Source organism: Melospiza melodia, chromosome 15, assembly GCF_035770615.1.
Source record: "Melospiza melodia melodia isolate bMelMel2 chromosome 15, bMelMel2.pri, whole genome shotgun sequence".
NCBI classification, from domain to species: domain Eukaryota; kingdom Metazoa; phylum Chordata; class Aves; order Passeriformes; family Passerellidae; genus Melospiza; species Melospiza melodia.
The window spans coordinates 15,344,737-15,367,670 of NC_086208.1; the positions used below are offsets into that span (position 1 = coordinate 15,344,737).

The 22,934-nt window shown below is 39.8% G+C and overlaps 1 protein-coding gene across 2 annotated transcripts in view; it reads left to right on the top strand.

Moving 5' to 3' along the window:
- Nucleotides 1-22,934, top strand: part of MCTP2 (multiple C2 and transmembrane domain containing 2) — a 118,504-nt gene that overhangs the window by 45,758 nt on the left and 49,812 nt on the right. For both annotated transcript variants that reach the window (XM_063169902.1, XM_063169901.1), the window contains exons 10-15: nt 1,366-1,530; nt 2,875-3,005; nt 9,434-9,620; nt 10,403-10,496; nt 14,221-14,323; nt 15,986-16,088. In XM_063169902.1, coding sequence (XP_063025972.1) covers nt 1,366-1,530; nt 2,875-3,005; nt 9,434-9,620; nt 10,403-10,496; nt 14,221-14,323; nt 15,986-16,088 — 783 coding nt within the window. The remainder of the gene's footprint in view (nt 1-1,365; nt 1,531-2,874; nt 3,006-9,433; nt 9,621-10,402; nt 10,497-14,220; nt 14,324-15,985; nt 16,089-22,934) is intronic.

Genomic DNA, 22,934 nt, shown 5'->3' on the forward strand with positions numbered 1-22,934 from the left:
AGCTTTTTGGCCCAAAAGACGAACTTTAAAAAAAAAAAAGAAGAGAAAAGAAATTACATTGCAGCTGGATTTATGAATCAAAATCTCGTTTTCTTTTAAAAGGTAGGAATTTTTACCCATTGTGCCAGGAAAGCCAAATGGGGTGTTTAAATAGAAGTATATTAATATGCTTGTGGGATTCAGAATTCAGTATTTTAACCAGTAAAAAGCAAGTAAAAAATTTGTGAGTTCACCACCTATGATTTAAGAATTTTGTTGCCGGGTAATTGATCCATAAAAAGTAATCTTCAGACATCAGGTGCTTTTGCAATCGTTTTATTTAGCAACAACATTTCTTACTTGCTTTTAAAGCTAACACGTCCTGTTTTAAAGTGACTTGTGAAATCTTCTCCTCCGTCTTGCTCCCACCTGTACATGACATGATTGAAGCTCCAAAGTGTGGCGAGTTAAAAGTTGCTTCAGGAGAATAAAATATGGCAGGATTTTTACTGCAGGAAGAAGAGTATAGCCTTGAGTTTTAATGTTTCCAGCTCACTCCCCCCAAATAAAGGCCTATTTAATCATCCTCTGTCCAATAAAATATTGCCAGTTAGCAAACTGTTAGCGCAGCCGTGCTGCACAAGATGAAGCTGCGAAGGTAACAAATGTGGCTACCAGGTAACCATAACTCCAGATAAAGAGCCTGGTGGTGTCAGTGTTTTTTCAGCAGGCATCAGTATTTTTGATTCGTGGGCTCAGTTTCTGGAAGCAGGAAGAGCAAAGTTAGCAAAGAGCTAAGGCAGGCGGCTGAGTGATGGAGGAGGTGGAAGATGCTGCTCAGCCTTTCACCTGGCCGTGGGCTTTATGATCCTGGGCTGCCTCCCCAGAAAGGACAGACCTGCTTTTTATGGTTGTAGCTGGTGAGGTTTTAAGAGTTTACTTTAGTTTCTTCCCTGTTCTGTTCCCCAAGGTTGTTTCCCTGAGCCAAGGTACCAGACTGCTCTCAATGCTTGAGGTCTGCTCTTGCCAGACCTCAGCCAGGGTAGTTGAAGGTGACTTCCCTGGTGAACTAACATCAAATACCTCTTCCTAACCAAACCCTGCTGATTTTGCTGTCACATTGAGCCCTGTCCCTTCACAGGGACCATAGTACAGTTGGGCAGAAAATCCATAGCATCCTACTGCCTTCCATTGCCAGCTTACCCTTAGGGAAGCATGGTGTCCCTCTCACTCCTGGTGTGCTTTCCTAGCTCAGTTAATGTGAACATGAAAAAGTGTTTGGCTCTCAAAATATTCTGTATTGTGCCTTGCTTTTCAGTCGAGTTAATGTGAGCATGAAAATGTGTTTGGGTCTCAAAACATTCCGTGTTTTGCCTTGCTTTTCAGTCAAGTTTCACGCGGAACCTGCGGCTCTCGGAGTCGCTGCGCAAGAACCAGCTGTGGAATGGGCTGGTCACCATCACCCTCTTGGAGGGCAAGAACATGCCCAGAGGAGGCTTGGCAGAGATTTTTATTCTCCTCAAACTGGGGGATCAAAGATACAAGAGCAAGGTAGGTATTAAGGATTTCCTTAAGTTGTCTGAAGTCAATAAGGGACTTGGTGTTTCTTTTACTGGTGTTGCTACCTCAGATGGAACTGTTCTTGATACTCTCTTTGATAAGTGAGTTCAAAATCAGGAGACCAGGCCAGAAGCATTAACATTTTACTCTGTTTTGATGCCAGTAGAGAAAGAGCAAGTTAGGAATATTGTGTGTTATCGGTGTTTTGTGCATTTAACACACTCATCATGTTGATGGATGTTTGATATTAATATGGAATGAAATAAAGCTACATGCATCACACATGTGTTTTGTTCTCTGCCAATACAGAAGTTGAGGTTGCAGTGCTGGAAGAGTAGACCTGAAATGGTTTCCAGTGCAGGGGAATTATTATTCTTTTAAAGTACTTTTCTTGAATAATATGTTACATATTGCAGAACCTGCCCCCCAAACAGATAAGATGTTTCATGGTTTTGATATTAATTTTTATTCTTCTAGGCTGTGTTTATCTGTCTACAGTTCAGTTGTATAAGAGTCTAAGAAATTAATGAGGTTCCAAAAGATAGACATTTCATCTGGAAAGTCTAATAAGAAGAAAGGCTATAATTAAAATAATACTCTTTTGAGAGAGCAAGAGCTCTGCATGTCATGAACTGGAAGTGCAGAGGAGGAGAAAACAAACCTCCTCCTGTACAAAATGTACAGAGCAAGTTCACAGAACATAACATTTGGATGTAGGCGCATCTGAAACCTGCACTCTGTCCCTCACATCAGACCTCAAACCAAGGTCATGATATGTTTTTTATTTAGAAAAGTAGTTTTGAAAAATAACAAATGGTTTAGTTACTTTAGAATAAATAGATAGATGTTATTCCCGTTACAATCTCTTTTTGTGTGTCTCTTTAATGGTCCATAGATGTGTTGTGAATCTGCAAGGCTGAGCTGTTTGCTTAACACAGAAGGGTGAAAAAATACTGCTTTGGGTTCCTTAATTCATTCAAACCTGTTTCCAGGTGATTGTCCTCAAAAGGGTTATTCCTGATTTCTTCCAGTGTATGATGGTGAATGATGACCATGGAGCTGGTGGGATCTACCTTGTATTTTAGAATTTTTTCCATCCATTCATTCAGAAAACAATTGTATATTTATTGTTATTGAGAGGGAGGAAAGAGAATATTTAGGAAGATGAGATTGTATGTAATGGGCTGGGGAGCTTTGGTTGGAATGACATTAGTACTTGATGCTCTAACATCCAGCCTTGTTCTGAAGAATTGATTTCTTTTTTCTTCTTTTTGATTTACTGTGAAAATAAGTGCTGTTTAAGAAAAGTAAATGTTATAACTGCATGTTTTCTAGACACTGTGTAAGAGTGCAAATCCTCAGTGGAGGGAACAGTTTGATTTTCACTACTTCTCTGACAGGAAGGATATGTTGGACATTGAGGTGTGGAGAAAGGATAACAAAAAGCACGAGGAGCTTTTGGGAAGGTAAGTTGGGTTTGAGTTAGATTTTATGTTTTTTTGGGGGAGAATGGGTTAAGTATATAAAAAAAATTAAATTGTTTTTAGAACTAATCAACTTTTTTTTTCATTACAGGCATCATAATGTATTTTTCTGTCCTTATTCCAGCCATGTATAGGTTATGTTTCCATTATGTTTATTAAAACCTATTAGTGGGTAATTGACTAGCCAAAATCTGAATGCGGAGACATCCAGGCCGCCTCTAAAACCTGAAATACTGTGGGAGCTCAGTGGCATCAAGAAGCAGGATTTTTCTGTATTTTTCTGGTGATATTGCTCCACATCTTTATGTATGCTCTGCTGGTGCCACCCCAGGGATTTTTTGCTCCTTTTGAGCGTGGTGTCCCTTTTTTTCTGTTTGCACTTCAGTGTTGTGTTATAAGATTCTTTAATTCCATTCCACTCTGTCTGAATTTGTACAGTGTTGTTTTCTTAGTAGTACCTCTCTCTTCCTTGCTTTGGTTTTCAACATTGTCCTGTGGACCCTTCTTCCTAAACAACATCTGTGCTGTTGGGGACATGCAGCAGCACCAAGAACCATTCACTCCACTGGACACCCTCTTTGGTCTGTCCAGCTCATCTGCTGGCAGGATCATTGCCACAACTCTCAATTTCCTGAGGGTGGGGAGCCTGCCTGCGGTTGTTTGCTGCTCTCACCTGGCCAGGGTTTCACAATGTGCTGACTAAATAGCAGTAACTCATAAGAACATTCTCTAACTTTAGGCGTTCAAATAGTTTGAGACTATTCACTGAGAAGAACAATGCCCTTTGGCTCTACAAATGTTTGTGGTTTTGCAGAGCAGGAAATTCTTTCTGGCTGAGTGCTGTTGCTCATCACATGGAGAAGTGGCTGAAGATGAATCTGTTCCTTCCATTCTCACAGTTACTTCCATTACTTCTGGTACTCTGTTTAGAGTTAAGAAATAAAGCAGTGTTTGCAGCTTACCTCAGGTCAGTCTCTGATGCTGGAGCAATTCTTCCTGAGGTTTTCCCCCTTCATTTTAATTTTCCCCTAAGCTTCCCCTGCCTCTTTTTCCTACTGGTTTCTGGCAGGTGGTGTTTAGTGTGGCAAAAACAATCAGTGAAATGCTTATTCTATTCAGCACTGGTGAGGTGTTGTAGGTTTACCTTAAAGAAAATGCAAATCTTCCAAGGTAAATCCCTGGAAGTGTTCAAGGCCAGGTTGGATAGGACCCTGAGCAGCCTGGTTTAGTGGAAGCTGTCCCTGCCCATGGAAGGAGTTTGGAACAAGATGATCTTTAAGATCCCTTCCAATCCAAACAATTCCCTGATTCCATGTTTAAATTTATTTTTGATGTCTATGTGGAGAAAAAATTTTTTGCTTTTGTTGTCTTAAGCACAGCAAATTGGCTGTAGCATCAAAATGGGAAAAAATACACTGGTTTTTGAAGAGCAATTGCAAGAATAGGTAAACACCAAGTGCATAATAACAAGTATTGTTTTAACAGTGTAGAAACTTTTTGACACCCTATAAATAATATTTTATGAAGGGTTCAAATGCAGTCTAATCTGGAGAAGGATTCTGTTGGAAAAACAGCATTATGAGGTGCCATGTTTATTGTCTCCATGATTTCCAAGTTGAGTTTTGAGATTTCTGGATTTCACAATATCATTGTAAGAAATAGTCTTTAGTAAAATGTTTGTGGGTTATATTCGGTCATTACACACAGCAGTGCAGCCAACTGCCCTCAAATAATTTGCATGGCTTTAAGGAAAAAACAAAATTTTCTGGATCTGAATTAATAATTTTGTGGTCAATTTATGAATAGAGTTAGAATTAATTATGGTCCCTTCCAGCCTGCTCAACCTCCAGCTGCGTTGGTTAAACTTTTAAATATATGCATATTTTTAATATTTAAATGAAGTTGGAGATGCTCACAGCAGAGTCAAATCTGATAAACTTGTGTGACACGAAGACTCCTATTAATTCCTTTAGACACAGGATTTCAGATAGTATGGATGCCTTAAGACTCTGGAATATGGTTCTTCTCCCAGGCATAATTTGTTTTTCAAGGTAAAATATTGTTCTTGAAATAGGACCTGAAGTGTCTGTGGAGAGCATGGAACGTGTAGAATAAGGAATGCCTTGGACCTCTGTTGCTGAGCACAAACACCTGGGGTGTTTGTCTGCTTCTGAATTAGTGAGGAAACATTTCATGTCACCCTTCTATCACAAAGCAAACCCTCACTGTCAGTGCACATCACAAGCTAAATTATTACATCCAGCCTACCTGCAGTCTCTTCAGAGTTTCAGCTGGGTCCAATTTCTCTTCCTCACTTAAAATCCCACAGCCTTGAGTGGTTCAGCTGCAGGCTCTGACACTGAGGGCTGGCTGCATTTTGGTGCTGGCTGAAATAATCCCTCTATTTAGTCTGCACAGGGCTGTTAGTAATGTTTATTGAGTGCTTTTTGTGTCCTTTGGGAGAAGAGGCACGCTATAAACAGGAGAGGATGTTAATGTATATGAATAAACAAAGGTGTTAACGTGTGCAGAATTTGTCCAGGCAGAGTTAAATTGTTTATGCCAGGTTGTTAGAGAGTATTTCTGCGTTAGGGGATGTGTTCTGGAAAAAGAGATGCTGCAAAACATTGAAGGGTTTTCCTTCACATATTTACCTCGAGAAAGAGATTTTACAAAAATTGCTAAACTTAAGCTCTGAGACTGGAGTGCCTCCAATATCTTTATGATGAATGCCTCCAGGAAACTGTCTTTGCAATAAGAAACGCCCCGTGTTTTAGAGGCTGTGCTGTTGGGATGGAGCAGTAAAATCCCCATTATGGCTGCAACCAAAACCTTCACTTAAATCTCACCAGGCTGTAGGATGAATCAGAAAAAACAAAATTTGTCCGTTGAATAAGTCATAACAAAATAAAACCTTACTAATTGTTCCCCTGACACCTGTGGCATTTGAAATGTCAAGGATTAATCACAGATGCATCTGTCTCTACTCTCTGATGATTCTGATCTCTTTTATGAAGGGATTTCAAGAAGTCTGCAGGGGGTAAAGTGGCACTGTTGTGTACACATTTTTTTTGTATGTATTTATATATGTTTAAAGGTTCCTGTCATAATTTGATTAACTGTGATTGGGAAAATTAAATACAACTTCATGGCTGGTAAGAAGTTAGCCTCAGCACCTTTTAGTGAAATTTTAACATGTGATTCCCTGATAAACAAATATTTTAATCCCAGATTTGCTGTGTACTGTTCTCAAGTACTATTTCTCTGCAAAATTAGTAAAAAATGGGGCAAAAGAGAAGCTACAGCTGAGGGCTTTAAGTCAGAGGAACAGTCTTAAATGAAAACTAAAGCTGTACAGGACTAGAGGGTAATATAGAGATGAAGATCAGGAAGAGGAAGAAAAGCATTTAATTAATTGTGGTTAAAAGAAAGGAAAGTGATACATTTGGGTGCACAATGCATTCTTAACTTACAGAACTGCAGCCCCTATAGATTGTGCATGTGGCCACTTGTGTGAAAGATTATGTCTGAATTTAATATGTAGCTTAGAAAAAGATGACAACAAGCAGAGCTGTTCTATCATAAGTCAGGATTACTGTCAAGAATTTAACTCAGGAGATCATTTGTATCAACTAAAATACAAATGTTCTGAGAGCTTTGCCCTTTTCATTCAGAGCAGGCAACTTTTAAACAAAAGTGGATTACCTCCATTCGTTTGATTCTGTGACCATCACAAGTCTCTTACCGCTTTCCTGTGAAATAATTATGTGTGGTAAGATCTTGCAGATAAAAGGCTGTGAAAGAAGGAAAGGAAGAGTTTCTGTTTCACAAGAATGAGGGAAGTAGTTTGGAAATCATTAGACTCGTTTTAATAGTGTAGAAGTGTTAGTGTGGAAATTGCTGAATTTATATAGTAAATTGAATGTCTAATTGTTTTACCAAGCTGCATTCTCTGCAGTCTGATTTTATAACCTAAATGAAACAGGGTGTCTTTTCTTTCTTAAGCCTTTTGCCAGTGCAAATGTGGATTTTCTTTTCTCACAAGATTTTTTTTTTCTCTCAAGAAAATATAGGCATACCTTGAGTGAACACAGATGTTTTAAGGAAAGTTAGTTTGCACAGAAATCAGACATGATTTGAGGAAGAAATATTTACACTCCACCTCCTGCTGTTCCCTCCACATGTGCATCCCTCTGACCTCCACACCCTTGTACTCCATCTTTTCTTTAACCTTATGCAAATCAGATTCTTTTAAGAAGAGAAGCAATTCCAATTTACCAAAACAAGATAGAATTATATTTAATTTTGCCTTTGACATCTGATGAAGTTCGAGGTTATCTGCTGGGGGGAGATGCTCTTGTATGAGCAAGTTGTTTTCTGTCTTAGTCCATGGAAAGTTTTAAACATAAAAAATCAGCTGCAGCTTTTCCCAGCTTTTTGTGGACTGCATTGAGTGGGTGGTGTATGAAATGCTGATGTGGGAGACATGGTCCCTACTGCCAGCTGAACCACAGAGCAGCTGGGTGACCTTGAGATTTCCCCTCTCCTTCCTTTAGTTTCTGCATCTAGGAAAAAAACCAAACCAAAACAAAAAACTAAACTCCAAGATAAGGATACATCCCCCTTCTGTGCTGATACCCAAAGTATCACTGGAATTGAGGCACAGTGGTGTTAATGCAGCCAAGGTGATGTTGACCTCCAGTGTGGACGTGATAAGGGCTTTTTCTCAGAAAGAAATAAGGTCTTTTTCTCTCTCTTTGTTGTTGTTTTGTTTTCTTTCCTGCTGTAACTTTTCCTGTCATATTTTTCTGAAGAGTCTAGGTGTAGCAGTGAGCTTTAAATGCAACCTCTCACACTTGGAAATGGTGTTGAGAGGCAGCCTACGCACCGAGCCGTCTTGGTACTCTGCCTGGTTTATTTTCCTTCTCTTTCAAAGCACTTGAAAGCAGTTAATAAGACTAAACTTGAAACCTGTTGTACCTCCAGAGCAGTGGAGAGAAAAGAGCACACTTAAGGCAAAGTCATTCCCGTTGATTGTGGTCAGAGGAAGCTTAAGGAGTTGTGTTTTGATACACAGAGCTACTGGACAGCTTAGAAACTCATCAGAGCAGTGGCTTTTACTTCATAACATGGTTTCTTGGGTTCTCAGGCTGAAAAGTTTTGAGATTATTTTTTCCTTTTTTTTTTTTTTCACCCCCTTTAGCATTCACAGAAAATAGGCTGTTAAGAAGCGGAAAGCATGCAATTTATAGCAGATGGGCATAAACTGCTCCAGCTCTACTACTGGAATGGGATCAATCAGGAACACTACATGCACCATTTACCCAGAAGAAACACACCTGGGGGAACCCTGTGGAATTTTAGCCTATTAAGACAACACCTTAACAAGTTTAGTTTAAATAAAAACTTGTCGGCAGGCATTAAGTGAAGCAAAACCTCTCGCTCTCCATCAGCCACTGCCCATCCCTTTGAGGAATGTTCCTCCTCTTGCAGTGTGGCAGCAAACCTTTTCCTTCCTTCTTCTTTTTGTCTTTCTTTTTTTCTTTCTTTTTTTTTTCTTTTTTTTTTCTTTTGTTTGTTTCTTTTGTCATATTTTATTTTTTACCCTTTTTTCATCTGTAACTTTTGCTCAGCCTGTTCTTACAAGCCAAGCCCCAAGGAGGTTCAAGAAAGTTCCACTCCATTTACTGGACTTCTATTTAGAAAGCTTTTAGCTGAGCCAAGTGATTGCACTTTTTGTTGCATTTAACCACTCCCTTTGTGTGTAACTGGCTGCCTGGTGATCTCTCTGCTTTAGACCATGCTCTTATTTTATTGTTATCTTTTTATGAATGTTTCTCTTTTATCTTCTTTATTTTTATTTTTGGGAGAAGCATCAGGTTAATGATACATATTATGTGCAAGGAGTGGGTAGGGGGGACTTTTAAGACAATCCTTCCCATTGGGAAATAAAACAGTACACTGAAAATGTAGTTTTAGTAAGGCTTGTAAAAGAGATTGGGGCATACAGTATAATGTAGCATAAAATGGAGTATGTGACTTTAAAGAAACTAATCTATTTTAGGCTAATGTTTTAAATTTTGCATTTGTCCCCTTTCTTTTCCCCCAGGTGAAATTGAATTGTGTTTCAAATCCATCACAAAACACTGGGGGATTTTAGAGGGGAAGTGAGGCAGGCCCGAGTTAAGATTTCCTCCTGTACTTGCAACCCAAACCTTTTACTTCCCCTTACCAGTAGACAGACCAGAAAGCAAAATCTGACAGTGAGTGCAATAGAATCTTATTGGTTTCCCGTGTTTAATTTTGGGATGTTTTTATTTTTTGCACTGAAGAAACAGAAAGTTTTGTTTGCTTTGTTTTTTTTTTAATCACCTCTTTTTCCTTATTAACCCTTGGCAATGTCATTCCAGGTGCCACGTTGACATTACTGCCCTGCCAGCAAAGCAGACCAACTGCTTGGAGCTGCCTCTGGAGAAACACCCAGGGTCCCTGCTGATGCTGATTGCTGTTGCCCCTTGTACAGGAGTGTCCATCTCTGATCTGTGTGTCTGTCCCTTGGGAGACCCCAATGAACGGCAGCAGATTTCTCAGCGTTACGTGAGTTTTTCCTTTTTTTCCCTTTTTTTCTTTTTTTTTTTTTTCCCTTCTTTTTTTTTTTTCTTTTATACTTTGGTTTTGAAATAATCAAAATTGCAGAAAAAAAAATTTCTCCATTCATAATGACCTGTCCCCTACCAAAGAAAACTATTAAATGGAGTAGTGGCATGTCGAATGATGAGGAGGAGATTGGCAGGGCAGATAGACCCAAGCAATTTGGCTGTTTGTATTTGTTGAGTTTTAAACTAATGCTGTTCTTTTCAAACTTGAATTCTATTAGGAGATTATCATGGGGAATGAGACCCTGAATATCATGAGACCCTGAATATCATGAAGAGACAATAATACACTTAGCTTTATTCCCTCCTTTGGGAAGGTTATTTTCTGGAATTTAAATGTTGGGAGATAAAGCTTTGTGATGGCTTCCACATCCTCAAAAGCTGGTCAGGATGGAATAAGTGTATTTCAATTTGTGCCTGGGAAGGTTTAGATTGGATATTAGGGAACATTTCTTCACCAAAAGGGTTTTCAGCACTGGAACAGGCTGCCCAGAGAAGTGGTTGAGTCATCAGTGCTGGAGGTATTTAAAAGATGAGTAGATGCAGCTTATAGGGACATGGTTTAGTGGTGGGCATGGCAGTGCAAGGTTAGTTGTTGAACTTGATGATCTTAGAGGTTGCTTCCAACCTGACTGATTCTGTGATAAGCTATTTAGTGGTCCATAGTCTCTGTTTCTTGCTGAATTACAAGCAAAATACATCTTTACACTTTTCTCCTTGCAGTGTATAAAGAATTCCTTTCGGGACATGAAGGACATTGGCTTCTTACAAGTCAAAGTTTTAAAGGCAGTGGACCTGATGGCAGCAGATTTTTCAGGTATTTTATTTCTGTTTTGCAGCATATGATGCTGTAATATATTGCAAATGATAAGTTGATCAAGGAAAAGTGAATCATCTCTCTAGCACTGAAACTTGCCTCAGGGAGCTGAGATAGCAAATGGCTTTGACTGCCAAAAGTATGTTGGAAGGTCCAGTGGATGGAGATCTTAATTTCCCATTAGACCTGAGCAATCTGACAGATAACTTTCCAACAGCACATCATGCTAGGTGTTTTTTCCATCAGGAATATGTAAAGTAAGACTTGATACACAGCAATGCTGCTTGCAGAGCACCTGCAAAGCAAAGCCTCTCCATCTCCTGTCAGGTGTTTTGTGGGTTTGGAGCAAGACTGAAAGGTGTTGGGGTGTCTGATGTGGTGCTGGGTGTGTGGGCTTGGGTGATGCTGCAGGCTGTCACCTGACAGAGGAAGCTTGTCAGCAACAGGGCTGTGTGATTCTTTCTGTTAGAGCTTATTTGAGGCTTCACTTTGGGATGACCTTTTTGGTGCTCTTACTCCATGAAAAATATGGATTTTCCAGTGAGCTGTTCCTCAGGTTGTGCTTGGTTCTGACAGCAGTGGACACTAACACCTTTTAAAACCACAACTTTATATTGTACCTCTGGGGAAAGTCTAGGAGGTTGATACTTCTCTGTAGCGACTGCCTGGATATTATTATTTTTATTATCATCTTCTCCAGGATTCTGGAGACCTTTTAATTCCCCTCTCTATCTCACAGCAGCTCATAATTCACAGGCACAGCATTGTGTGTTGTGTATTTGCTGACACAGTCATTTTTTAAAGATAACTTGTTGATAAAGGCAGGAAAGATGGTAGAGGGAAAACATTTTTGCCCCATTCCCTTGTTTTTGTGAAGGCATTGTTACATAAGAGAATGCTGCTCCTAAAAGAAGGAGCAAATGAGAAAGCCCACAATTAATCATGGTACTGTTTTAGGGCTATAGTCAATTCACTGCTAACCCTGAATTGGAAAAAAATGTTTACTGCAGAAAGCAGTACTTCAAGGAACTGAAGAACTTAATTTGAAAAAAAACCCAAAAAACAACCCAAAACCTGTCAATAATGAAAAGTAACTGGTAAAGAAATCCATATCTAAATTGACATAATATATAGGTCCGTATGGAATTAGGAGTGTAACTGCACCTTGCTGACTAATTTAATTTGATAAGTGCAGCACAGCAGAGCAGCCCCAGCTTTGCCATGTGCCAAAAGTTCCATCTAGAAATATGTGGAGTTTTAATATAGACAGAGTTCGTGGAAAGAGCTGAGCCCAGAAGGTTATTCACCCTCTGGAAAACTTTGCTGATGCTGAAGCAGTTGCATCAGTGATGGATTTGGCCCCCTCTCCCTCAGTACTCAAACAGGAGCATGTGGGTGGATAATGAACATTGGAAGAGACACGCAGGTTCTTGATTCTGCAATTCAAAGACTTTTCATACGGAGTATGTGATACACATTCCTTGTGCATAGCACAGAATGAAATTCTGCTTAAGTAAAAGGTTACTCAGTCTGTCATTATATTCAAAATAACCCAGGCTTTGAGCCTGATTCATGAAGCAAATGACAAATTGTTTTTCAATGGCAGTGCTGAAAATATCCTAGTATTATGCTGTAATAGACCCACCAAATTGCAAAAGGATGCAGCCATTTTAGGTAAAAATAGCATAATTTCTGATCATGAAATGAGAGACATAAAGATTAATTATCTGTTCTGAGCCATTCATAAATGATTAGTGCAGCAATTATGGGCTTCCATAATAGAGCCCTCCTAGAGCAGTGCCATATTTCCTGCATTGCCAAGGAGACTGCTCAGATTTATTGTTATTGATAAAAGTAAATTCAAAGTCCCAGCTAAAAATCTAATAAAGGGAAAATCACAGAGGGAATCAGAGGTACAAAGATTTCCAAGGGTTAATAGAGGAGCAGTGTGAGCAGGTAGTGTCCCCTCCCTGTCCCTTCCTATAGCAGCCACGAGTCTTAAATCCCCCAAGTCCTGCAGCCTGGTGGGTATGATGGGTGTAATGCCACCTTATACCTTATTCCCACAGTAAAGATAGGATTTTGGTGTGATTGGGATTTCTGTCTGTTGTCATCATAGATTTTAATTGCAAGTTTTTAGCCTGCTGTAATAATAGTGATCAGAAAACACACATACTATCTGCTTTGGTGTCGAATAGTGTTCTGGAAATCCATATTTTACTCTTGGACATAAATTTTTGGGCTGGTTTCCAGACAGCTGTACCATATATGTAGAAGCTCTTCACCCACAGCTAGCCCAGTTTGAGCCTTCCATACTTTTATATTCCTAGATAATAGTTCTGTTGATGTGGAAATGACTTTTTCTGCTTTGTTGGATGTTTTCTGTGTACGCATGAGAGTTCTTCTCAAACACTGCATTTGCTCACTGACCAAAAAATAGCATTCAGAATACCAAATTATACAGTGGGATTGTTTTTGGCATATACCAGTTTGCATTTCAAGCAGTTTCTCTGAAAGGCTACATGCATTTTCCACACTATCAGGGAATGGGCATGTAAGCTGAAAAGGAGAAGACAAATAGATTCCAGTAATCCACATGGTCTTTAAACTTTACCAATATTGACTAGTTAATACCCAGTGTTTACATACTGAAAAGATTCCTGTTTAGTTTATAAACTTCTGAGAGTAAGACCCTTAAAAGCTCTGCATTAATAATACAGAAAATAAGGATTAAGAAAAGGACAGCTTCTGCTTAAATAGCTTGTTTGCCTGATATCTAAATCCCTGCATTGCTGACATATTTAGTTGCCTACATAGAAGTTAGGCTGGAGTGTCTGTGGCGGAGCTGTACATGAGCATTGGAGATGAGATTAAATCAGATCCTGAGCCAGACATGCTGATAAGGGGCCACTCTGCTCACAAAGGAAACTGCAGAGCTGCAATGAGTTGGTAAAACTACAAATTCGTTTAACATGAGTGATCAAAAAATACATTAGCGAACATGTGTTCACCTAATAGATTCCATGTTGGCATCCTTCTTTAGAGAGGAGGAGTTTTTTTGCCTTTTTTTTAAATTTTATTTTTTGTTTTGTTGTGGGGATTTGCTCTGTTTGTTTGCTGTAAGTACAATACTTGGATCATGCATGGATTCTCCAGTTGATGTTGGGTTTTGTTTAAACTGTGACACGGTGTAGAGCCTTCAGAGCTTCAAGGACTTGCTCACATGGAACTAATTGAAGAGATGCTTCTGATTTCAGTCAGTGTTGTGCTTCTTTTCTCATGATGTGGATACATAATCCTGTAATCAACTGAAGAAGACCACAGGCTCTAAGCAGAGGATAAAACAGGGAGTGTAAGTGCAGCACTGCTCCTTCCCTGGCTCAGAGCAGTGGTTTGACTCTCCTAAGGGTGGCTGAGTCATTGTCACCATGAACAGATCTTTCTTGCTGTAAGGACTGAGGGATGATTCACTGAAGGTCTGAGATGTCAGGTATTAGAGTGAAGCCCTCTAAATGAGCTGTAAAGTAAGTGTTGGAGTTTCCAGAACTGGGGATGATCAGAGATACTGTTTTTTTTTGGAAGTCATTCCAACAGAACGGGGCACTTCGCAGTTGCTTTAATGGATCTGATTTTATTAAACCAATCACTTCCTCAGCCCTATTGCAAAGAGTCTGCATACTAAATGCCATAACTGATCCACTTAATCTTCCTTTCCTTTCCCTAGGCAAAAGTGATCCTTTCTGTGTCTTGGAGCTGGGAAACGACATGCTTCAAACACACACCGTTTACAAGAACCTCAACCCTGAGTGGAACAAAGTTTTCACATTGTAAGTGGATTGCTTTGGAAACCATGCAGCAACTCCACTTAGCAGCTTAACTAGGGAAGCTATTGACTTTGGGAAAATGCAAAGGTCAAGTTTAAGATATGTCATTTTTTTCATAGTCAGAGAGGATGTTGGAGAAATCTCAAATATAACTTAATTAAAGCCTTTTGCCTTTTACTAGTTCTTGCGTGGAGTTTATTAATAGAAGTCATTAAAAGAAAAATTACTGTGATATTTATAGGAAGAATCATGACTAGACATAATGGAGTCATAGTTTGATCCAAGAGATAATGTAACAGAAAGTTGAGACCAGATACTCACGCCTACATTTTCCATAACTTAAAATAAAATGTTTCATTGAATCTTGGTCGAATCCTTGTTTAGTTTGAAGAAAGCAGAGAATGAGAGCTCGTGTTGGTGTTGGTCTATCTTCTGAATTTAAACTAGTCAAACAATGCAAATTAGATGCTTAAATTTTTATGGAAATCAAGGTATTCTTTTATTTGTCACTTTATTAATAATAAAAGTTATAATTTAGGTATTGCTTTTAGGCAGCCCAATTTTTTAATCTTGCTGTATGCTGACAAAGGTTTTTGTGAATAAGTGAGTGAGATAAAGATTTTTGTGAATAAGTGGTGAGTGCTGCTGTCTCCCAAGACTGCAGCAGTCTGTGCAAAGGCTGGCAACAAAGCATTTGTGACATTTGCATCTGTCCACTGGAAGAACAGTTTGAAAGTTATGAACTTCTTGCTAAAGCAGCATTCATAAATACTGGACTGGATGAGAACACAAGAAAAACTATCTGATTTCTTTAATAGAAATACTTTGCTGTATTTCTGTTTAATTCAGGGGTGCAGCTGAATCCTTGTGTCTTGGAGTCCTTTTTTGTACTTTGTTCTCAAGAAGTTTCCACTCGTCACTGTTTTTTCTGACACTGTGCCAGCAGATGAGTCTTGTCGGATGTTCAGCCAGCAAAATAAATCCAATAATAATCCAAATTTATTTTATTTGAAACGAAAGTTTGTGTCTGTATTTCCTGTGGGTCTCAGAAATGTCAGCTATGGACTTTCTCTAACTTTCTTAGGCTGATCCAAGCTCCAAATCTGCAGAGCCAGTCAGGCACTCACATCTCTCCTTAGATTTTTGTCCATTTAAAAAAGAAAATTAATTAAGCCCCTTAAAAGCTATTGATGATTTAGATTTATTTTGGAGCAGCGTGGATTGTTTTGGGTGCATGAGTCCATTTTAGCTGGACCTTTCAGTACCACTACAAAGCTGTCCCCATTTTATCCAGGTTTTCTGCAACACACTTATCTGTGTGTGTCACTGTGCAGTTTTAATGCAATGAAACTTGGGTTTGAATTCAGCCCTTGATCTCTCCCAGCAGCAGCATTCTCTGTTGGAGAGCTGAGTTTTACATTGATAGCATCACCAATACAAAAAATACCAAAAAGTCACTGTCTGGACCTAGTTCTGCAGCTGAACCATGTGGGGAATGCCCATCACTTGATTCATTTTGGGGTGGAATTTAATTAAATGATAGTTATATACCCCAAGGTAATACAAACTTAATTAGCAAAAAAGTAGTCTCAGATCATTGTGGAGGGGACTGTGTGCATGTGTATTGAATATTATTTTTTATGTGTCTGCACTTTTTTGTTCCAGCCCTATTAAGGATATTCACGATGTTCTGGAGGTGACAGTGTTTGATGAAGATGGAGACAAACCCCCTGATTTCCTTGGAAAAGTTGCCATCCCTTTGCTGTCTGTAAGTTATCTTTATCACATGTATCATGGTTGGCTGGAAACAAGTTGTGTTTTTTTCCCTCCCTTAGCACAAAACCCCACAGATTTAAACAGGTTTTGAGATCTTGTTGTGATCTATACATGCCTCAGTTGGCAGTGTTTATAGTTCTCCTTAGTGTAACGAGCATTGTCCACCCATCTCAGTACAAATTTGGTTGATTGGAAAGCAAATTGCAGAAATGTCTGTACTTCATCAGTGCCACGTAGGTCTGAGAACATAATGGAGTTGTTCTGTGTGTTTCCACATCATCTTCTGAAGGTAACATTTTAAACATGTCCTTGTTCTGTCTTGCTTCTTTTTCCTCCAAGAGAGTAATTGCACATCGCAGTAGGATTGACTAGAGATAGCTGTTGTTATTGGCACAAGTGAATGAAATTACCTAAAAGGGGTGTTTTCCACTCCATAGTGCTTTTAAAGACTGGTGGCTTTTGTTCTGTAAACAAATACGTGAGGAGTGAGCGCTACCATGGGAGTGCAAAATCAAAATTGGAAACAAAGCGAGCTCAGGGGAAAGTGGTTGCTCTGGAGATTAAGGAGAGTTGAAGCTTTTTCAGAAACAGCCAAAAAAAGGCCAAGCTAAAGAGAGTGGAACATGAAAGGGATCATTAAAAGACTTTAATAGAGGAATAGGGGAAAAGCAGCTTTGTGTTTGGTAAGACTGATTTAATTTTGAAACAAGACTGGTGGTATTAGCGAGCAACCAGATCAAGAGGATGTAAACAGCTCCATGTGTATGTGCAGTGTCACAGAAGGTTCTGGTAGTTTTTACTGTAACGTGTAGGAAGAACTTTCTAGGCTGTGACTTATTAAATCAATTAGTAGCTGAGGCTTGAAACATCATGGGACTCTTGTGTCATGTTAGCCAAGTTGTGTAAACAGGCTTAGCTGTAAGCATGGGGTTTGCTGTGAGTTGGGAGGCAGTGATGCTCTGCAGGAGCTCCCTGTGCTGAGGGGATGCTGTGACAGATATTTGTGCAGTTGAGCCCTGTGCAGGAGTGTGAGGTGGTGGCACATGCTGGTGTCATTCTCAGCGTTGTCCTGTGCAGGAGGTGGACTCCAGGATGCTTGTAAGTCTCTTTCAAGTCAGGGTATTCTATGCTGACATTGATGCTTTCCACATATAATCACAGCAGCACAGGCTGTGGTGAAATGCTTTCGGTAGTGCTCGGTGTGATGCTGTGGGTAATAGCACTCTCAAATGGGCAGATGGTGGATCCTGATTGAAACTGCAGAGTACAAAATTGCAGTCTTGTTTTGAAACACCCCTGTGAAAGCAGATTCACCTCTGCAGGAAGGCTGCTACACATCTTCCAGGGTTAAGACAAGAGTTTGTCTTTGAGTTTTGGAGGTTGGCTGCTGTAGGAGAAGGCAGTGATGGATTTGTGGGGCTCTGTCCCAGCAGAGACTGGAGAAATTGGAGATTTCTAGGGGGAAAGCAAAGATCCCCTCTGATCAAGGCAGGCCATATAAGCCTCACAGCATAAGCACAATTTAGGTAAGGAACCAGTCAAGATCAGAGAGGGGGACTGAAACATTTGGTGTTTCCAAATAAATAATTAACTGCCCAGAAAACTCTTGAACTGACTTAGAGGATATGATACCAAACTAAAGAATGCTTTACAGTGGTAAGGAAATAGGTGTATGTAATCCAGCTTTGTTGTAATTTTGTCTAAATAAGTGTATTTCTTGTATATGTGAATTAAAACCCGTGTGGCTTCTGAATCTCTTTACAAAAATGTATCTGCTTTCATCCACCCTGTGCTGTTATGCTGGTGTCTGAAACAGCAATTTGGGGATATGAAGAGCCTAAGGTACAGGATCTGAGGAGTAAATACTGAGCTCTCATTGGCACACATGCTGTCCTGAGCTTTACAATGCTCTTCCCTCAGGCTATGTGATCTTTCTGGGGATATTTTAGATTGTCCATCTATTTTTGTAGCTCGAGTCGCCAATATCTTCTGTTTCAGAATAATATTAGAGTCAGTTGGGCATGGAGGATTATTTGATGTTTACAGGGAGGAAAAAACCTCTTAACATCTTTTATTCCATTTCTGATCACTCTGTTAATTTCTCCCCAAGTCCTCGTATCTCTGATGTTACTGGAAGAGAGTGGCTGGAGCAGCTGCTCTCCTGCAGACCCAGTGCCTGCCAAATGGCCTGCATGATCGGCAGCAGGCTGTGTGGGCTCACAGTGAGAAGATGTTAGATTTGGATTTTCTGTTGATTTTATAGGCATTTGTCAAGTATCCCTTAGGAAGCATGTAACAAGGCAGAGGAGGGGAGTACATGTGTGTGGTAATGGCCAAACTATTCAATGTAGGTTTTTCTGCGTCCAAGGTTTGGGACAAAAAAAAAAAAAAAAAAAAAAATTGTTTATGCTTTCCCTTGCCAACTGATCTTCTTCCTTCCCATCCAAACTTCTCTGCCTCCTATTTCAGTCAAATCTAGTGTAAATATACTCATCTCTGCTTCTGATTAAAAACATTTTGCACCTATTAACTTGGTCTGCTCAGACAGAGAATTGTAATTTTCTAAGCTTTTTTTCTTCAAATAGGAATTTCAATGTATGTTGTCATTTTGACTGTAACTTTGAATGTATCCTTTGAACCATTTAGATAAATATACTAAAAGAGAACAAAAGTTAAAGACTCAAGGAAGCCTCACAACCATGTAGATTTAATTTAATCTATGTAATCAGGCCTAATATTTGCCTGGCATTGAATTGTCTTTTGAAAATAGATGTGCTTTTGCCATTCTTTTTTTTATGTTAAAAATGCACAAGTTTGACATGTGAGCTGTCAGCGCATGAAGTAAGTTTACTTCAGGAATTGTTCATGGATGACTAGATTCTTTTCTTAATGAAAAATTGCCTTGAATAAAGTGTGTGTTGGAGGGATATGAAATGTTTAATTAATATGACACCGAATTTTGGGTTAAATGTGTTCAGTAGTCCCACACTGGCATTTTGGAAACACGACTACACCCTCATCATCACATTAGCACAGGAATAACCTTACAGCAGAAAAATTCAGGGATGGTGAAATTGCCTATTCTTTCTGTTGATCCTTGACTGTCATGTAGGGTTGTTACAGGAACCAAATAAGAAAAATAAAAAGCTGGGCAGCATGAGAAGAGTTTTAAGGTGCCAAATGATGAATAAAGCTGCAAACTTCACGTTCTGGTAGAGGTGATAAAGCAGAATTGGATAAATGCACATTTTACTAGCAATAAACTGAATTTGGGGACAGAGGGAGAGAAGTTTGTAGTTTAACTTTTCCATGTTGATCAACCTGTTGTACTTTTTTCTCCTCTTCTTTTTGTCAAATTACTGTCCTCCTCTAAAGCATGTGTAAAACCTGATCTCAAGCACTGCTCTGCTCAGCCACATTCACAATTTTTACTAGAAAAGAAACAAATTAGTGATAGCACAGTATCCAGCAAAGTGGATCCTTCTCTTGCCAGAGGTGACAATAGAGTGTGGCCTGGCCAAGCCTTGGGCTGGGAGGCAAATTTTGGGGTGCAGGGAGTGAAAGGGAAGCCCATGAGCACTGAGTAGAGCAAGCTTTTGTGCCAGAAACTGGAGAAGAACCTGGGCAATGGAGAAGTAGGGCAAAAACTTTATTACTTCAAGAAAGAAGTTTGATAGGTTTTAGAAGTTTTGTAGGTTCTGGGGGACTTGAACTAATTATCAAAGAAGTCCTTTCTGTCTCTGTGTTCCTTTGTGTCCTAGATCTTAGTAAAGGCAACCGTGTGTCTTTGTGAGGGTCTGTCTTTTTTCTTCTGCTTCAAGAGACTCCTATCTCCTAGAAGGCTGCAAGTTATTAGAGACATGGGAGCATATAGTGTGCTTCAATGAATTTGAAAGCAGAGTATATCAAATATCCTCATGTAGAAAGGCCTTTGAGTGAGGAGTTGTAGCGCAGAATGGAATGTTTTTTTATCTGCTGGATTATCAGGTCAGAGTAGTCCTCAGCTGCACCCTTTTTTTCCAGCCAACAGGAAGAGGTCTATGAAATATTCTCAAGTGCCAGGCAAGGTCAGTAGCCAACGATGCACTGAAAACAGGGAGTGTGCCTTTGGCAAGCTTGATTGTCTAAAGCATGGTCTGGATTCAGAGAGCAGCCACCTGACGATCGCACTTACTTAGCACTTGACCGTAAGTGCACAGTCCTCTCCAGGATAAAGTTTTAGAGTTTGAGAAAAGTGAAATTGCTGTGTTTACGCAATGGAGGCAGCTCTGAAGTGTGCTGTCTGTTCTGACTTTTATCCTGATCATGAACCAGGATTTTTGGAATGGGCAAAAATACCCCACCTCTCTCCCAGGGAAAACAAAGTCTTGTTTCTGGCATTAGATTCTCCCCCAGCCCCTGGCTGCTCACTGAAAAAGTACCAACAGGGATGTTGTCTCAAGTATCACCTAGGATCCTTGAGCTCCCAGGGTTTTCAGCTCCTCCTCAGACTGGCTCCAGGCCCTCATATGAAAGCCCTGCCTGGTTTCTTTCAGTCCATCAGCTCCATATCTCTTTGGTCTTTGGATAGCAGTCCTCTGCCAAAACCCTGAATCTCCATTCCACTTTGGATCCCACAGGAGGTTGTTCAAAGTGAGGTGTTTAGGGTAAAGAGTTTGGGGTGAAGGAACAAGCATTTTGTACAAAATTGGTTCGGTGCATATGGCAAGACTGGGGAGGAACAAAACCCTCTTTATTCACGTGCAGGTGGATCAAATATGTGGTTTGCTTTCATCTTTTCCTGGGGAAATGCGTCCTTTGATAAGGGGAGGTGTGTGTCTATTACAAGACAGCTTTATGTTATGCAGGGCAAACGGGATGACATTGTGCATCAGCAATGAGCTCAAGCAGGAATATCAGGGGTTCCAAATGCTTGAGATGAATTACCCTTGGAGAGTAGCCATTACCCTCTCCACACGTCACAGGTGTTGATGTACAGAGGTTTAACCCAGTGTTCATCTGTCAGGTCATCAATATATGACATTGAATCTGCATCAAAGCTGGATACAGAGTGAAGTTTTCTTAAAATCAATGTAAAAAAAAAAGCCTCTAAACCATATTTCTTTAAGACAAGAGCAATGAAAAACCACGCTTTGCTGCGTAAGGGTCCTGTCTTCTCCGTGTTTTGTGTCATATCAATCTTGGCTTTTGCTATTTCATTAAAATTCCCAAGCGGTCAGAAGGTTGTTGCTTAATAGATTTAGCATTGGCTGGCTACATCAATACTGTGTTTAGTCACATTTGTTTTACTGGGGACATCTGTGCAAAGAGTTTAGCAAATATATTCATTCATTTGAGAGGAACCTGGTGCACTTTGGACCTTGACTGGATGGTGGTCTCTTGTATCTCAACATTTCCTTCAGTTAGAGGCAACTTCAGGGAGTGTTTTGCCTCAAGTGCCTCTGTAGGTTGAAATATTTATTGCAAAAAAGAATTTCAGCTTTTCTTCCAACCGATAATTTCCTTTTCATGGCTCTGTATGGAGAAGGGATGTGACATAGAATATACAATTCTTTCTGTGAAAATATGGATGTGATTTTGTCTTTCTGTGCTGATTCAGAAGAGGAAAATGCCCCAAATATCAGAAATTCCCATGGGATGAAAACCCAGACTATGTTTTTGATGGTGACCTTGCAAAATGCAGCATGTGGGTGTGGTAGGCTCTGCTGTCCTGGTGTTAATCCCAGGGTTATGGGCGGGCTTTCTTGGTGCTTGAGCCCCAGTAAGCTATTTAAGAAGCTTTCAGAGAATGCAGGCATTTGTATTCAGTGAGGATATAAAGCATCATCAATAAAGGAATAATATTGATTATGTCTCTTTAAGGTGCTTACCTGCAGATATTTTCACATTCAATTTGAACTTTCCCTTCCCTTCCTTTTCCCATAAGCAGATGTTAAGCAGTTTTAGACACAGTTATCAGAACTACTCATTGAGACAAGTCTGTGTGACATCATCAGGTTTGTAGCAAAAGGTGTTTGGGTGGCAGAAGAAATCTGATCTTTCTGACATTGAGGTTCATCCTACGACCCCAGCCCTGGCTGCTCTTCTCCACAGGTGGAGGCAGCATTTGAGCACTTCGGGAATAGCAGAGACTGGGGAGAGAGAGAGAGCAGAAAGAAATAGATGCAAAATGAAATTATTGTGACTGTCTGTCTCTCAGGTTGGGTGAGAAGCTGGACAGAATCTGAACTGTGCCCCAAGAACAGGGGAAATGAGGAGTATTTAAGGCTTTTTTGCATGTTTTCTTGTGGGCACCGTTGAGCCATGCCACCAGCGTAATCTCCATGCAGTCATGGGTCTTAGAATTACCCAAAAGTACCTTTTGCTGAACCACACTGCCCTAGCACGGTGCCAAAACTGTAAGGGACTCTTTTGTTGACTTTTTTTCCAGTTTTTCTTTCCTTTTTATCCAAATGAACATGCAGTGGAGACAGGCCATTTCATAGGCTGCCATTCTTCTCTTGTGCTTCTTTGCCTCTGAAAGAAGTCTGAAGCTAAAATATCTGTAGAAATGTTTAGTCCTAGGCTGTGTTATACTTGTACATTTTTCCAGACAGTTTGAACACTTAGAATTAAATATGCTAAATAAATCTGACCCTAAAACTGTATTTGCACTACATTACTTCCCGCTCTGTTCAATTTAAGAATAGCAGCAACAATAATAATGACACCATTCAGCAAGTTTCCCAAGCAACCCCTATTTACAGATACAGAAGTGGAAATTACTTGCTGCTGATTTAAAACTTACTGTTTGAAAACACCTGCAGGCACACCCAAAATGTTTGATTCAGCTCCAGCT